At 27.5% G+C, this 14,164-nt stretch overlaps 1 protein-coding gene and 1 long non-coding RNA gene across 2 annotated transcripts; one reads left to right on the top strand and one right to left on the bottom strand.

Annotated features, from left to right (window-relative positions):
- The first annotated feature begins 1,487 nt into the window (after nt 1-1,487).
- LOC105645481 (putative serine/threonine-protein kinase) lies at nt 1,488-5,296 on the top strand. Its single transcript, XM_089723255.1, has 6 exons — nt 1,488-1,766; nt 1,970-2,088; nt 2,223-2,433; nt 2,751-2,994; nt 4,398-4,548; nt 4,973-5,296. The coding sequence occupies exons 1-6, from the start codon at nt 1,643-1,645 to the stop codon at nt 5,294-5,296; spliced, it is 1,173 nt and encodes a 390-aa protein (XP_089579381.1). The 5' UTR covers nt 1,488-1,642.
- A 3,597-nt stretch (nt 5,297-8,893) lies between these two features.
- LOC119370678 (uncharacterized) lies at nt 8,894-10,979 on the bottom strand. The gene is made up of 2 exons (XR_005178239.2): nt 10,258-10,979; nt 8,894-9,152 (listed from the first exon to the last, which is right to left on the bottom strand). It is a non-coding gene; the product is annotated as an uncharacterized LOC119370678 (long non-coding RNA).
- Between the last annotated feature and the right edge of the window lie 3,185 nt (nt 10,980-14,164).

Below are 14,164 nucleotides of genomic sequence, written 5' to 3'. Positions count from 1 at the left end.
TTTGTAAAAATTAAAAAAATAATTGAAATTCATTAATTTTCTATCGGTAGAATGTCTAAATTTTCCTTTTTAAAAGTAAATATGAAAATAAATGACACTTAATAAATATGGGTAAAATTGAAAAAAATAAGTAATATGATCTCAAAATCTTAAATGAACATTTAAAGTAAAATAAGGTGAAATAACTATTTGTTACTATTAAAGTGGAATAGAGGAAGTATTTCATAGCCATCTAAAAAAATTTACTTCAGTACCAACCTGCGCTAATCAATTATGTCATGGAAAAATTTTTAATGGTTAAAAGTTAATTTGTTGAAATTTTTTGTTGTTTATCTTTCAAAGTAGTGCTGATTTTGACACAGACACACACGTATGATCCACCCATTCTAGGTTTTGCCATTTATAGAGAAATACACATTGACTTTGGTCATACTGAACTTATGTATATATGTAATATTCAAAATTCACAATTTTTTCTAGAACAATCAAATTGTAGAGAAAGATTCTAAGTATTGATAATGATAAAGAAACATTGCAGTAAAATAATACTATTATAAATCAACAAATGTGTTAGTCGGAGGATACGTAATCTTAGTCGGAGGATACGTAATCTTAGCCATTGTAAGAGTGAAAATAAAAATTCAATTTCAAAAAATACATTTATTAAGAAGCTAAAAACTTATACTCTGTAACGTGAAAGAGATTAGTTATATTTAATTGATACATAAAGTGGAATGAAATAAACAATGGAATAAGTAATGAAATCAGAATGAGAATGAAAACTGCTATTTCTATTCCTACTTTTGTTAGAAATTATTAATAGGAATTTTGGTTTAGATCAAAAGACCAAGATAAGAAATGCATATTTGATATTTAAAAAAAAAGAAAAAAAAGGGACATATTTGATTTTTAAACAATAAAAAGAAGACTCATTATTCTCATTAAATTCGAATCCTTTTAGGTTAAATGTAAATCCAAATAGATAACGAGTTGAGTTTAAGTCAACGAATTTAGATTAGGTCAAAATTTGCCGCCTATAGTAACAATTTTCTCTTTGACATGAAAAAATTTTTGAAACGCCCAAAAAAAAAAAAAAAAAAAATTTTGAAACGTTTTTACACTAGTCTAACACATCTGTTAATCGTGTAAAAAGAAAATAAATTAGAATAATAAATTGACATTTGCAAATAAATAAAGTTGTATTCGCATTCCCATGCACATATTTTCATTATTTAGGATATTATCAAACCTAGATAAAGATGTACAAATAAATTATAATATATTAAAATTTTTGTCCTAATTAATAAAAGTCAACACAACATAAACTAAGTCTTTACCGACGCCTCGCAACCCGATCGCCGCCTCAGCTTAATTCTGTTATTTAACAATATTATATTATATAATCTAAGCCAACCAAATTTCAACTGGTTGCATATGATTATTAATTAATTAATTAAGTTCTTGATAGCCTTAGTCTGCCCAAAACATGGATTATGGATATATTTAATTAGATTCTCCATGGATTTTCCTCTCTCTATATATATAAACAATTCTGTTGCTTTATGAATTGTATTTTCTCTGGCGTCTCTTCTTCTCTTGTTCCCATTACAGGCCAAAACAAAAACTTCCAGAAAAGATAGCTATGAAGATTGAAGAGGAGAATGATACGTCAATCTTCAAGAAGATGCTTTCTTCTTTCTCTTGCTTAAGGATAAGTTGCTTCTCTTCTTCATCAAAACTTTCTTCTTCAGATGATATCGCACTAGGTAATTTCTAGGAGTAAAATGTTTAAATCTCAACATACTATCCTTTCAAAAAAGAGAGGGGTTTCACTGTACAAAACTTTTACTCTATCTAGATCAAATTCAAACTGATAATAATTTCATAATTCTTAAAATTAATCTAAGAATACTAGTTGAAAACTTACATATATATATATATATATATAAATACTTGCCATTGCTTACAGGAGGTGAAGTAATTCTTCAAAATGTTCATACCTTCCCATACACTGAGTTGGAGATTGCCACAAATGGTTTTCATTCATCCAATAAAATTGGTGAAGGTGGATTTGGCTCAGTTTATAAGGTCTATTTATATATACAATAAAATTTGATAGTTTGAGCATGCATTTAATTTTTGTATGCATGCATATTTAATGGAAATTTTTCTTTGTTAATAAATATATATGACAAATATTATTTATGGTTTGGAAATTAAAGGGAAGACTAGAAGATGGGACAGTTGTAGCAGTTAAAGTGCTATCAGCAGAATCAAGACAAGGAGATAAAGAGTTCTTGTCTGAGATGGATTCACTGTCTGCTATTAGCCATGGAAATCTTGTTAAGCTGTATGGTGGTTGCATTGATGGCCCTTGCAGAATTCTTGTTTATGAGTACATGAACAATGGTAACTTGGCTCAGATTTTGCTTGGTAATTCTCTATTTTTTTCTCTTAATATTCAATATTTCCATAACATTAGGGTTGTGTTCGGTGGCGGCTTTTTAAGTAATTGCAGTCAAAACACTATGTATTTGAATTATTTTTTTCGAAATGAACGTAGGGTTTTATAAACAGTTAACCTCTGTAACATTTAATTTTTAGCATTTTACGAAAGCCTACCTAAACAACTATATTCTACTAAAACGACTAATAACTATTGAAACACTTAATTTGCCGAACAGACCCTATGGTTTTTGCGTATAATAAGATGATTGAGAGTTGATACTATTGGTTGTTTTAAATGCAAGGTGGGAAAAACAATAATAATAGAGCAAAATTGAACTGGAAAGCAAGAAGAAAAATATCATTAGGGATTAGCGAAGGGCTTGCTTATATTCATGAGGAGATTAAACCTCGCATTGTGCACAGAGATATAAAGGCCACCAATATTCTTTTGGATCATAATTTTGCTCCTAAAGTTTCAGATTTTGGTCTCTCCAAACTATTTTCAGATAGCATCACCCATATTACTACAAGAGTGGCAGGCACATTGTAAGTAGATAAAACTTTCTTCCCCTCATTATTCATAATATATATATATATATATATATATATATATATATATTTGATATAATGACCTACACCAATATTTTATTTTTAATTCACAATAATGCAAGTAGTACCATTTATTATTGTTTGTGATTAGTTGGGTAATTAATGTGTCAACTTAATTATATGCTTATCAATTATTTTCACAAAGTCTAATATATGTTTGTTTTAATAAATAAATATATATATTTTTAAAAAATCTAACTAACAAGTTCAGCTACCACCAACTTGCATTATCGAGACTATTTCACCAAATCATAAATGCTATAAATATGTCAAGCGGGGCATCATACTTTCATTCATTCGCCATGGTTGGATAGCAATCATAATTCATGTCAAATATGAAAAACTGTGAGCCAAATTTGACATTTATTGCTATTTTCATTTCCTATGAATATGGCAGAACTGTTATTTTTTCAAATTTTACTTGTTGAAAAATTATATTGAACTCTAATTTCACATGCACATTGGAATGACAAATCAACAGTAGATATTTCCCATGTTCCATAATATTTGTCACATTTAGAATTTCACGTTAAAATTATTAAATTTGTCTAACTTATAATAATTTATTGAGAAAATTGACTGTATTGACCTTAATTTAATACTAATTCTCTAAGAAAATTATTAAATTAAAGTAATAATTATTGGTCATGTATAAAGGATAAATATGAAAAAAATATTTATTACTCTTTAAAATTATAAATGTGAAAGTATTTTAGAATAAATTATTTTCTCAAATGTGACAAGTATGATAAAACGAAGGTAGTAAATAGATATATATGAGTAAATCTTGCAAAGTTTACAGTTTTCTCTTTATATAGTAGATCCTTTTTTTAAATTTCAAAAGTCTTATTTATCTACTTATCTTATACATAATTACTTTTTAAGTTCATATTGCGATTATTTATTTATTTATTGACTCGTCATTCAACACAAAAATCTTGCATGAAATCACGATTTCTCTCTATTCAACTTTTCTCTAATTGACCAATTTTTTTATTTCAACTTTACATTGGATAAAAATTAATACTCGAATATGTTTCCAAATATTTTCAGAAATCCAAAAAATTTTAGCATCTTATCAATTTCAATCTAACCTTCAATTTAATTAAAGAAAAATGTTAACATTTATCATAAAATTAAAGAAAAAAGAGAAGGTAAATGTTGAATATATTTTTGTGATATATAGTAATATGATACTTCCATTACATGGAATACCCCGATTTTTTAAGTATGAAAAAAAAATTTTTTTGAATGTTTTTGTAATTTCCAATTTAGAATTCTTTCTACATATATAATACTGAATTTTGTAATTCTTTATTTTTGTATGTAAAAACATATAGAGGTTATCTTGCACCAGAATATGCCATTAGTGGGCACTTAACAAGGAAATCAGATGTGTACAGTTTTGGAGTTCTCCTTCTTGAAATAGTCAGTGGAAGAACAACTCTTGATTTTGATCTGCAACTTGGAGAACACTACCTTGTGGAGAAGGTAATTAACATTCACTAATGGATCTAAATTATATAGTAAGTAAAAGCTAAATATATTGTCCATTAAAGATTTAGGGTTCATTCGGCAAAATCTATTTTGGTAGCTGTTAATCATTTTAGTAGTGTTTAGATGTTTAAGTTGTTGTAGTTGTTTGAATAGTTTTTTATAAAATGCGAAAAGTTAAACGTAATAGGAAACCTTTTATAAAACACTATTTTAACTTATAAAAGCTAGTTCAAAAGTTATGTTATTGAACGCTATAAAAAAACCGTTAAAAAAAGTTATTGCTAAATACAATCTTAAACAGTGAAAACAATAATATCGGACATTACAAAAACTTGTCTTTTTTCTATTTGACAATAAAATAAGAAAGATAAAATGCAATTAATAGAGATAATTAATGATTATTTATGATCAAATGCAGGCATGGGAAATGTTCAAGAATGACAAGCTTGTGGAACTAGTGGATCCAATGTTAAATTTATTAGAAGAAGAAGAAGAAGAAGAAGCAGTTAGATTTCTAAAGGTTGCTCTACTCTGTGTGCAAGAGAAATGTGGGTTAAGGCCTAATATGTCAAAAGCCATTAAAATGATGAGAGGTGAAATTAGTATGAGCCATATAGAAATAGATGAGCCAGGACTCATTTCTAATTTTATGAATGTCAGAATTATAGCCCAGAAACAACAAAGCTCAAGCAGCATTACAGCCACTTCAAGCCCACAATTAAGTCCTTTATATAAAGTGTAAACCATGAATATTTTGATTTCTGAACTTATGGTTTCAGAATATCAACAGAGATATGTCAACATATGTACCTAGAGAGAGAGAGAGAGAGAGAGTTTTCTTCATCAGGTTTCTTAACCACTGAAAGAGATGATCCACATATATATAGATATGTTGATGTCATGATCAAGAATACTGATACGTTATACAAGAATCTTATGCTTGCACTTCTCGTTTCTTCACATAAATATAACAGTACAAGCAGTCTCCATTAAAGAATCTTACGTTCTATATACACTGTCATGCATTCCAAAACAAATCTTGCAACTAAATCTTTAAAAACTTGTTCAGGTATATAAACTCTCTTACAGTAAGTAAAATCTTGAAAAGGGTAATTCTCAATACACATCTTCCTTCCTTTCTTTTTTTCTCGTTATGGTTAATTAAGACAGTATGATGATCACTTTTTGATCTTGTTTTCTTGCAATTTTTTACTAATTAATTTTGGTTTTCCATCAAAGATTCAAAGTATAAAGAAGAAAATATATCATAAATGGTAAAAAAAAAAAGGAAAAAAAGGTTTACCATTTTCATGAAAGGCTACAGGCAAAACAGATGTGCCTGCCACAGGACAAACAACTCTATCTCTACCTATACATCCTCTCAAACCTCAAGCTAATTGAAGTCGACTATATCAATAGTTTATTATTATATTCAGGAATTATTAAATACTGATTATTTAAGCACTTATTTACTAAATACTAAATCTTGATCATTTATTTTAAAATTAAAATACTGAGCATTCTATACAAACAAATATGATTTATACAAATATGGGAAGGGAACATATGATTAAATATCTAAAAATAAAAATATACCTGAAATCATGAAATGGGTAAGAAGAAAAAACATTGATGATCACATTAGTTTGAGATTGAAGAGGATAGAATCTACTTTCTGAGACACAAAAGGTACAACCTGTAACATCATAACACATTTAGGAATTGTGGGGTCCCTTACTAATTCTGAAGTACTACTGTATGCTACACATCATCATCATCATCATTATCATCATCTCTTTTCACTCCTTATCGTTCCTGATGATCTGATAAAACATCCAGGAACACAAGAGAATGTTTTCTGTAGATTATTAAATTAGAACTCATCAACTATTCACTATTCATTCACCCTATCGTTGGTTTGAGTCGAGTTAAAATTAAATTTATGTAAGATTAGAGAATTCGATCTATTTTTGAAAATTAAAAAAAGAATTATAAATTATTTTTTAGAAACTATAGATAGTAGAAATAAAAAGATATGGAGAGTCCAAAATCCCAGAATTGATTTCAGGAGATCTCGAATGTGGTCCCTTGATTAGGCAGAGCAATGTGTCCTTTTGACCTGCTTTTAACGTATAAGATATTCTCTAGTAGCCAATAAGAAAAGAGAGAGGTGGGGTCCATTTCTGTAGTGTATGAGATTCCCTAGTAGCTATAATAATAATTTAGCTTTTACTTTCCCCAGAATCCACATTTTCTTTCTTTCTTTCTTTCTTTCTTTCTTTCTGGCTTTCTTTGTTTCTTGAATCCCTGGCCAGAAGAAAGCAAGAGATACAAAGAAAAGAAACAAAGCGTTGGTGTCATTTTGTGTGTTAGAGCAATATGATGAAGCCTATAGCTAGCTATAACAATCTTTATATTGTTAGATCATTATGTAACTAGAGCATGCTTCTTGCTTTATGTGTAATTTTATTTTTTCCATAAATAATTATGATATTTTATTTTGATTTTTTTATATTAATTAGTGTATTTTAATCTAATATATTGTATTAAAAATGTATTTGATTATCTTCATTAGGCTATTAGATTGCAATTAGAGATAAAAACCGAATTAAAGGTATGCTTTTGATTGGTGATAAGTAAAAATTTTAATAATTGGATTGATGTTTAAATATACTTAATTCTTGGTGCATAGAATTAATAATTTAAACTCTAAAATTATACTTGATAATCTATAATCAATTACAATATAATAATTTATTTTTAGTGTAAAATATAATAATGTATCTTGTTAAATATATCATTTATTAGGTGTGACTTAACTAATGATAAGTAGAAATTTTAATAATCTAGCTAATCACGTAGACAATTAATTCAAACTTCAAAATTGTATTTGTTAAGCTATAGTAGAATTATATGGTAATATAATTAAATTTATTTTAAATATAAAATATTTTATCACGGTTTATTAAATCAAACCTAAAGTCGCAATAAAATATAACCACATCAACTGAATTCAAACTAATATCCTATGAAAATTTTAATAATTAGACTAGTGGTCAACAGGTCAAATATACCTAAACCATAGCATAGTACACCTATAAATTTAGATTTGGCAAACCATAATTATATATAATTTAATATTTTCAAATGTGTTTCTAACATAAAATATTAAAAATATTTAAGTGTTTGATTATAGAGTTATTCTGTAACAGCTTTTCAACTACGGTTTACTGTTTTAACAGATTAAAATACTAAACGTTATTATTTTATAGCGTTTGATAACATAGCGTTTGATAACATAGTATTTAAAGTAACTTTTAAAAAATTAATTTCAAATGCTAAGGTAGCGTTTTATAAAAAATTAATTCATGTACTGTTTAGCTTTTAATTTTTCATGAAAAGCTATTCACCAACTATCAGGTAAACGTTACTAAACAACTATCAGCTATCAAAACATCTAATTTTACCGAACATATATTACATACCTTTTATTTTAAGTTATCAAATATAACTTTTTTTTTATCAATACGAAAAAAGTTATTTTAAAAGTACAAATCAAACCAGTTCAAATTAGTCACTTAAAAGAAAGTTATATGTTTATAATTTAAAAATGCATGAAAAAAAATTTTTAGTGATAATGACTTCATATATAGCATGTATAAAATGACAATTATCATGAAAATAGTACATTCTTGTTTCTTTAAATATAGTTTGATAAGAACCTAAACAATTATCTGGGTGAGTAATAAAGTCATAAAAGCACTTAAAAAAAATAATTATGGTGACTCCCCTCTATAAAAGAAATCTATCTCCCTCTCCAAAAATAATCTTATGTATTTAAATTATTAAATTTTAATATTATGTTATGAAAATGTGATAATAACTTTGAACTTTATTATCAAAACAATACTAAAATTAAATATAACTAACATCTAAAAAAAATGAAATTTAATTGTCTTAGAAGATAAAAATAAATTTTTTCTCTATAAATTTGTAATTGAACAATATCATGTAAGGAGACAATACCGCTTTTGTCTCTGTAACATATAAAGACAGAATTTATGGAAACAATATGTAAAGATAAGTTTTTTTGTCTCAATATATAACCTACAACTACAGGAGAAAATTTTATAAAATTTTAAAACAAAATTTTCCATCTCTTCTGCAATTAAATTGCAGTGTGTATTTATAGTATAATGTTATAAATTTCACTATATTATAGTTTATTAACTATAGTCTAATAATTTATTTCTCGTAAAAAATTCAAAAAACAATTTACTTAAATGGGATTATTAAATTACCTAGCTAGGTCAAGAAAGAAGAATATGAGAAAAGCAAGAAAAGAGAAACACAGTGGGGTTTGTTCATTAAATTATGGACATGCACAGGCAGAGCTGAGCTCACTACTCCACTAGCTATGGAAAACAAATGGTTAGCTGCAGTTTCTTGATAAGATCATAAAATGATGAATACATCTACATCCTCTTCTTTATTCCACTATTCCTCTTCAATTCCCTTTGCTTTTGGATTTTTTAAAGCAAAGCAAAAGGGCCATATGGGTCTTGTCATTTTTGTGTCTTCAAAATATGAATCTAAAGCTAAAAAACATTGACAAAATTGTTAGCAACAAAAAGTTGCTATAATGAAAGTACTTTTGCACCCAAAAATGCAATATTATAAAAACAGAAATTGATGTATTGATCTGTTTTGGGGAGACTGGATTAAAAATGGGGATTTCATATTACTTAAGATTATTCTATGCCTATGCACAAAATGAGAAAGAAAGAAATAAAGTTCTTTACACCTCAACTTTATCATCACCTATAATGTTATTTATAGCTAATTCTATGTACTCTTCAAATTTTGATTTAGTGAGTTGTTTTGCTAATTATATAAATAAATCCGTTTTCCCTTTTAATTACATCCCAAAAGGAAAAAAGAAAAAAGAACTTGACATGTATAATAACCACAGAAAAATGGGGAAAATAAAGAATATTTAGCCCTATGTCTATACATATTAAATAAATTATAACTAATTAGAGATTGATCAAATGGGTATAAATAAATATAATTTATAAGACAAAAAAATAAAAATAATTTGATCCCTTGATTATCTATCACACTAGCTAGTTAGAACATCTTGAACAGTTGCTAACAAAGTATATTATATGAACTTACTCTGCAAATTGTGAACTTTATTGGGTTAATATTCTCTCTTTTTCTTTTTTTTTTTTCTTCGTTCCTTCTCTAGCTAGCTAGGGCAGTGGCTAGGTCTCTCTCTCTTTCTCTTTCACCATAACCACAGGTCATAGGAAATGTCCATGAGACAAGCTAAAGCTATGCAACTTCTCCTAGATATGTCAGGTGATAATAATAGTTAATAGTTAGTATTAATATTAGTATAAATTTTAGGTCTAAAAATATAATTTTTTCTCTGAAATATATATATATATCCCTCGGTAAAAGTGTTAGTCAAAATATTTAAATGATCAGAGTTTCAGAGAAAATAACACATGAGAAAAAGAAAAGAAATTATACCCAACAGCTAAAACTCTGCAGAGAGTTTTTGTTTTCAGAAGATAAGCATCTCATAATGAAAAAACCCTAAAAACCATGAGAGTAATGATTCTATTCTCTAAATAAAGGTACTTTATTCCAATTCCAAACAAAGAAGAAGAGGCAGAGATAAGTAAATTAAAGTACCTTTAGTTCTAGCTAGAGAGACACCACCTGAACTGAATCATTTCTGAAATTACAATGCTGCCCCTTGTCCATTATTACTAAGAAAAAAATTAAAGAAAATGTATCTGCAGATAAATAAATATTCATACGCTATAGATAATATAAATATATATATAGAAATATGCATGGCTCCTCATACGCCATCCACGGAGGCCATCGATACTCCGGTGGGCTCTGCAAATGGCATACAGGGAGCCAGGCACATATAAAATATATACATATGTATGTATATATGCATGAAACGAAAAGTATAATAAATAAACACAAAAAGACACAGAAACTACTTATCAGTGGCAGTCATGAATAAGTGAAGTGAAGTGGAGAAGAAGAAGAAGAAGAAGAAAGAAAGGAAGAAGAAATTAGAAATTAGGGTAAGGAAAGGATTGAAGGGAAAGAGAGAAGAGAAGAGAAAGGTATTTAAGGAGAAAGAGGAGAGAGAGAAAGTAAAGGGAGGAAAAAGAAGAAAAGAGTCATAATCAAATAAGGGTAAAAGAGAGGTCCACAAAAACCCTTATGAATTGGGCAAAAACACAAGCTAATATTTGTGGGGTTAGTAATGTAGTATTTTGAGAGAGAAAGAAGTAAAGATGTGGGGTTGTAATTGCACCCCTAAGCCTTGCAACTAAATATAGACATCACGATACAGAGGGAGAGAGAAAGAGAATTTGGGGTTTGGGTTACTAACCACGCAATTTCCTAAGCTAACCCTTATGGTGGTTTGAAATCTCCTTTTCTGGGTCGTAAAGCAAAGGTTGCTTTTCTTTCTCTGAACCTCATTTTGTCTGCAAGTGCTTGGAAACACATGGATTCTCACTCTCTCTCTCCACTTTCTTTCTTTCTTTATATATATATATATATATATATATATATATATATTTTATAAATTCTTACTGCTTTCTTTATGTAAAATAAAGAAACCAAGAAATATAACATTATTATTCTTATTTATCATGCTCTTTTTTTCCCTTTTCTTTATCTCCATCACTTCACACTTGTTCTATCTCTTCTTTTAGTTTACTACTTAATTAATTAATTAGTGTTAAGATCTTGCTAAGCAAACTGAGATTCTCTACCTAGCTCTTCTAAACCTTTTTCTTCTTGGACTTCTTATACCTAATTCATGAATTAGGATCTGCACTTATATATATATATCATGAATTAGGTATATATATATTGCCACTCATAGGCATGTGTCTGTATATTGTTACAGAATATATTACCTTTCTTGCTAGGTCATATTATAGTATTTCTCTTTTCTACTGTTTTAGAAATTCTTAACAGGGAAACATCATGAAGGTTTAAATTTCAGACCATTGGACATTAATTCAAATAATTTTTTTTGATGCATCAGAAATTTACAGCATAAAAATGTTGCATTTGAACTTCTGACTTTAGAATGCAAATACTTAAACATTAGATTAATACCTAAATATTTATATTATATATGATATCCACCTAACCCAACACTAAGATATTTGAGGAATGTGAAAACCCTATCTGCCTTGTCTCATTCTTGTTTTCTCTTCTGGTTGGATCTGGTAATTGTTCTGCATAATTACATTCGAATGCAAGTTTTGAACTCTAATATATATATGGGTTATTATTATTAATACTGCTTGGTAGCTGGGACAGTGAACATTGGTACATGAGCTGCAGAAACTATAACCAAAATAATTTCAATGATACAATTGTAACCTTATGTGATTGTTCTATGAATAGTCAGTATCCTTGTAAGAATCTTTTCCTGTCAATACAAGGCCACCAATAGAATTTTAGGGTTGACATTAAAAACAACACATAGGTGTCAGGTTCGACTTGTATGCCTCTCAACCTTTCATTTATGCATATTTTGGGTTTCTTAATTAATTTCTAGTTAATTTTTGTATGATTAAAATTGTTATATCTAGCTCAAAAAAATTAAAGTTTAATTATGATCCGACAACATTCTTTGTTTATAGCACATGAATTATGTTTTTTCTGACAAAATTGTTTCTTTATATCATATACAACTATAGTAATGCATGTGAAAAATGTAATTATTAATTTAGCCATCGCCCTTTTAACTCAATGGTTGCTATATGCCCTCTACTACTGAGAATGAGTACTTATTTATTTTCTAATGCAAAGGGTATGGGCAAAATAATTGCATTTTAACTCTGATTTTTTTTTCAAAAAAAAAAAAAAAAGATTTGGATACTTATAATTTAAGGTATTTTCGATTCAGTTCATCATGATCGAGACTAAAAAACTTTTATTAGATGATTTTATTAACACACATAATCTTCTTTACTGGTCCAGTGCATTCTTATTTCTTCATAATTTCTATTAATAATGGAAAAATATTAATTTTTGAGGGTTGTATGTATTTTCCTCTCACTATTCTCTTCTAATTATTCGCTTTCTTTGTCTTTCCATCTTTGTTTCTCTTAATTTTGGGGTTGCACATAAATAGAATAGGTATGAATCTGTCCTTCAAATGTTTCAAAAGATACACTTCTATGAAAACTGTCCTATGAACCACTCCAAGATGTGTTAGTAAGTGTAAAAGTAAATTCATCATAAATGAGAATATAATTTTAATCCTTCTAAATAACCAGCTGGAATAGTGGAAATTTTCAAAATTTGGATTGCTTTGAAAACATTCAATTAATCTAGTTCTTCTTTTAGGTAGCCAATAGAATTAGGGAAAGAAGCCAAATGAGGGATTAAGACCCATTTTCTTTGAAATAAGTAGGGAGATTGAAAATCGAAGTTTGTGTTCCGCGCTGTTTAACTAGCTTTTAATATTTTAATCAGTTAAAATATTAAACGCTATTTTTTATAGTGTTCGGTAACATAATATGAATTAATTTTAGAAGTTAAAGATAGCTTTTTATAAAAAGTTAACTCATCAAACATTTAACTTTTAACATTTTATAAAAAAATTATTCAAACAATTAACAGCTATTAAAACAGCTAATTGTGTGAAATAGACCCGAAATATTGGGTATAGCTCATTGCTACAAGTAAGATTTACCAAATCTTAGATAAAGAAAAGATTTGATCTTTGCTTTATACAAAACTATGATTGTAAAAGAACTGTAGTTACTAAGTACCAAAACACAAGATTTTACTTACAATGTTATATAAGTGAAAAACACTTTGAACTACACTGATCACCAAGGACTGAGAATGAAAATAGGAAGCTGATTTGAACCTAACAAAAGTTTTGATCCCTAGCCATCATACCCTATACCTCCATATGTAGGTTCATATTTAGTATAAGAGACAAAGAATTGCATGAGTCAATTTTAAAGGCCAAGAAACAAATATCTATATCTATATATATATTTCTTTTTTTTTTTTTTCCTTTTTCTTTATCCCTTTTATACACATATATTTTTAGATAAGGTAAATTTTTCTTTTACTAATTTTAGCTTAATTAATTATTATCAAAGATGCAACAATAAATCACTTTGCTTTTGCCTCCAAATTTACATCCAATTAAAGATTGTGTTCTCCAAATTCAAGAATTGTATCAAAAGGTCAAAAAGTTATTTGCTTTATATATCATAATTAAGGTGAAAATGACATTTACTAAAGAAAATTTAACATGATGGAGATTTAGATGTTTAGAAAGTAGAAAGCATGTCGGTTTGAAAGATTGAGAAAATTCAAATATGTGTAAAATTGACAGTAACTCTTTTGTTTCTAACTGATTTTTAAAAAGTATGTTTTTTAAATAATTTATTTTTTTATTGTTTAGTTACAATGCTGAAACTTAATTTAAAAAAACATACAAAATTATAAAAATATTTGAATTTATATAAATTTCATAATTTTAAAAATTTATTATTAAATATGAAAAAATTTATACAAAAATAATAAA

Source organism: Jatropha curcas, chromosome 6 (genome assembly GCF_041381405.1).
Source record: "Jatropha curcas cultivar XTBG-Jc1 chromosome 6, XTBG_Jcur_1.0, whole genome shotgun sequence".
NCBI classification, from domain to species: domain Eukaryota; kingdom Viridiplantae; phylum Streptophyta; class Magnoliopsida; order Malpighiales; family Euphorbiaceae; genus Jatropha; species Jatropha curcas.
This window is presented reverse-complemented; position numbering and strand designations above follow the sequence as displayed.

Coding starts and splice junctions, on each gene's coding strand:
- LOC105645481 (XM_089723255.1), top strand. CDS start 1,643: ATGAAGATTGAAGAGGAGAATGATACGTCAATCTTCAAGAAGATGCTT. Junction 1,767..1,969: donor TTCAGATGATATCGCACTAG/GTAATTTCTAGG, acceptor CATTGCTTACAG/GAGGTGAAGTAATTCTTCAA. Junction 2,434..2,750: donor CTTGGCTCAGATTTTGCTTG/GTAATTCTCTAT, acceptor TTTAAATGCAAG/GTGGGAAAAACAATAATAAT.